General features: G+C 40.5%; 1 protein-coding gene across 1 annotated transcript; it reads right to left on the bottom strand.

Moving 5' to 3' along the window:
• Nucleotides 1–598: 598 nt before the first annotated feature.
• LOC100915067 (olfactory receptor 5B12-like) lies at nt 599–1,810 on the bottom strand. The gene has a single exon (XM_003765250.2). It carries the CDS (start codon nt 1,795–1,797, stop codon nt 847–849), a length of 951 nt encoding a protein of 316 aa, XP_003765298.2. The 5' UTR covers nt 1,798–1,810; the 3' UTR covers nt 599–846.
• Nucleotides 1,811–3,227: the final 1,417 nt, after the last annotated feature.

Below are 3,227 nucleotides of genomic sequence, written 5' to 3'. Positions count from 1 at the left end.
GGATGCAGATGGCTTTCTCCAATTCATGTCTATTGGGACTGGCTTAAATCACATCATGTCTGTCAGAGTTGATCATCACATAATCTTCTTGTTGTTGTGTACAATGATCTGCTAGTTCTGCTCACTTCACTTTGCATCAGTTCATGTAAGCCTCTCCAGACTTCTCTTAAATCATCCTGCTGGTCATTTCTTATAGAACAATAATATTCCATAACGTTCATATACCATAACCTATTCAGCCACTCTCCAACTGATGGGCAGTTCCTTGTGTCTACAAAAAGGACGGCTACAAACGGCACATGTAGGTCCTTTTCTCTTTTTATGATCTCTTTGTGGCACAGTCCCCCTGCTGGATCAAAGGCACACTTTGATTGTCCATTGGGCATAATTCTAAACTGCTTTCCAGAATGGTTGGATCAGTTCACAACTAGTGGGTAGTAAGTTTCATCATCAATCATTGCCTTGGATCATTATATTGCTGAGAATAACTAAATCATTCACAGTTTTAAAAATCCCATTTTTAAAGTCACAGAATTTTATAAAGATTGCCAGCTATAATAAGAAGTGGTCACCTACTCAAACTGGAATACATAGCTGTAGTTAGGAAATATATTCCTTATGTTTTTTAAGTTTTATTCTTATATCCCATGAACCAGAGAACAAGCGTTCTTATTTCCATTTGGCAGATGAAAATAAGGTTCAAAGAGAAGAAAGATCTTGGTGAAGATTGCAAATTCATATTAGTAGCAATTTCCAGAGTACAATATTGGCCATTCCACAAGAAGAGTTATGAGAGTATGCTACCGGGAACCTTTACTCTCTTTGCTTCCAAGATTCTGAACTTCATCATGTTCTATGACCATAAAGCTTCCTTAGGGCTGCCTTCATATCTCTATTCCTCATACTATAAATAATGGGGTTTAAGGTAGGAGTGAGGATGGAGTAAAATATGGCAGCTAGGCGCCCTTGAAGTGGGGAGTAGCCATTCGCAGGTCTCATGTAGGCTGAACTGCCAGTCCCATAAAAGAGTAATACTGTGATGAGGTGGGAGGAACAGGTGGAGAAGGCCTTCTGGCGACCCTGTGTGGACTTGATACGGGCCACAGTGACTAGGATCCGGATGTAGGACAGGACAGTAAGTGCAAAGCAACTCATGATGACGCAGCCACTGACAATAAAGCCAGCTGCCTCGTGTTTGTGAGGATCAGTGCAGGACAATCGGAGGAGTGGAGGGATGTCACAGAAGAAATGTTCTATTATGGAATCATGGAAAGACAGGGTGAAGGTGTTGACTGTGTGGAAGGATGAGAAGAGGAGTCCACTCACCCAGGCCACAACCACCAGCACACAGCAGAACTCTGGGGTCATAGTGGTCCCATAAGTCAGGGGCTGATAGATGGCCAGACAACGGTCATAGGCCATGGAGGTGATGAGAAAACACTCAGTAGCCCCACAGAAGACAAAACCAAAAAGTTGAACTGCACATGCTGGGAGAGAGATGAATTCTGAGCCGGCCAGGGCAGCAAAAAGCGCCCGGGGCAGCGTGGTGGTGGTGGAACACATGTCAATGAATGATAGATGCTTGAGGAAAAAGTACATGGGTGTGTGCAGATGAGAATCCAGATTCACTGCTGTGATGATGGAGATGTTTCCAAGCACAGAGAATATGTAGATGAAAAGGAAGATGGCAGCACTAAAACTTTGCAGCTCAGGAATGCCTGAGAAGCCCTGGAGAATGAATCCCGGAACCCTAGTGCAATTGGTCATTTTCTGTCCTTGGAAAAGTCCATCAGCCATAGGGAATGCACAGGAACAGGTTCATTTGAAGAATTCTAAAAAGGAAATGAGGGCCCAGGAAGAACATCACAAAATCTTACAAGCTAGAAGTTATTTGTTTACACCCTTCCCTTTAAACAGAGTTCTTCCTACAATGTAAACTATCTGAGATTGTGAAGAGTTCAGGGTTAAGTCATATCACCTACCCTCCCACACATAGTAGTTTTCCTCAATAAGTAGTCTTCTGTTTGGATTCCTGAAATAATATAGTGTAGCACATTTCATTTCATGAAATTGTAATGTATTTCATAATTCTTCCTTATATTTAGCCAATAATCTTCCTCTTACAGAGTCTATCCAATTATGTTCCTGGGGCCGTAGAAAAGAAATATGAAGTAACATGGCACAATGGAAACAACATTAGATTTGGAATTGGAAGATCTTAGTCTAAATCTTATTTTGGCCATCTGTATTAATATGGGTCGATCATTTCACCTCCCATGGATTCAATTTCCTTTCTTGTAAAATAAAGTGCTCTAACTCGAGAATCTAATTAATAATAATCCCTCCCCAGATCTATATCCTATAATATTTCTTCTATATGACAACTCTTTGAATGCTTGAAGATTGCTATTTCCTTTCCAGTGACATCTCTTTGATAAGCTTAAACACATGGTTCCCTCAACCAATTTTTAGTAGGAAGGTTTGAAGTCCCTCCCTCACATTGTTACACTGCTCTTGATGCTCTCCAGCTTGACGATGTACTTCTTAGAATATTGTATTCAGTGTGCAACAAGATTTATTCCAGTTGTGGTTTGACCATGACACTCAAACTAAAGAAAAAGTAAAAGTGTACTTATCTAGAAAAGAAAAATGGATGATTACTAACCATAATTCATTCAGTAGGCAAGTAAATCTGCTATCATCTCGATGTGTTACCTCCAGCAGAACCTTCATGTCCTTGCTGACCCTGTCACTTATATGTAGATTGCCCTCCTTTCCTTTTTTCCTTTTTGAATTTATACTCATCCTTTAAAGTCCAACTCAAACATAATAATATCTAGGATCTCCCTGGTTGCTAATGTTTCCCTTTTATTTCATACTTTGTTTTTCAGTCCTTTGATGAAATCATTATCCTCACCCATATTGCTTGGATTCACTATGTGTTTCAATTACCTTCTCAGCCTGGAAGTTCCCTCATTCTCTGTGGTCTTGTCATCCTGAAACATCCTTTTACCCCGAGCCTTTTTTACCTACTGATGTGTTCTTCCTGGAACAACTATTCTGAGGAAGGCCCAGGCCAGCCACTACTCAATTTTCAATCTATTCAAAGAAAGAACTATCACTTGACATTGCTACCTATTCAAGCCAATTTCCTGTCCCCTTTACTGCCCAACCCCAAGAAAGAGTTGTCTTTGCTAACCCTGTAACTTCTGTCTAGAATGCTTATT

The sequence above is a fragment of the Sarcophilus harrisii genome, chromosome 3, assembly GCF_902635505.1.
Source record: "Sarcophilus harrisii chromosome 3, mSarHar1.11, whole genome shotgun sequence".
NCBI classification, from domain to species: Eukaryota; Metazoa; Chordata; class Mammalia; order Dasyuromorphia; family Dasyuridae; genus Sarcophilus; species Sarcophilus harrisii.
This window is presented reverse-complemented; position numbering and strand designations above follow the sequence as displayed.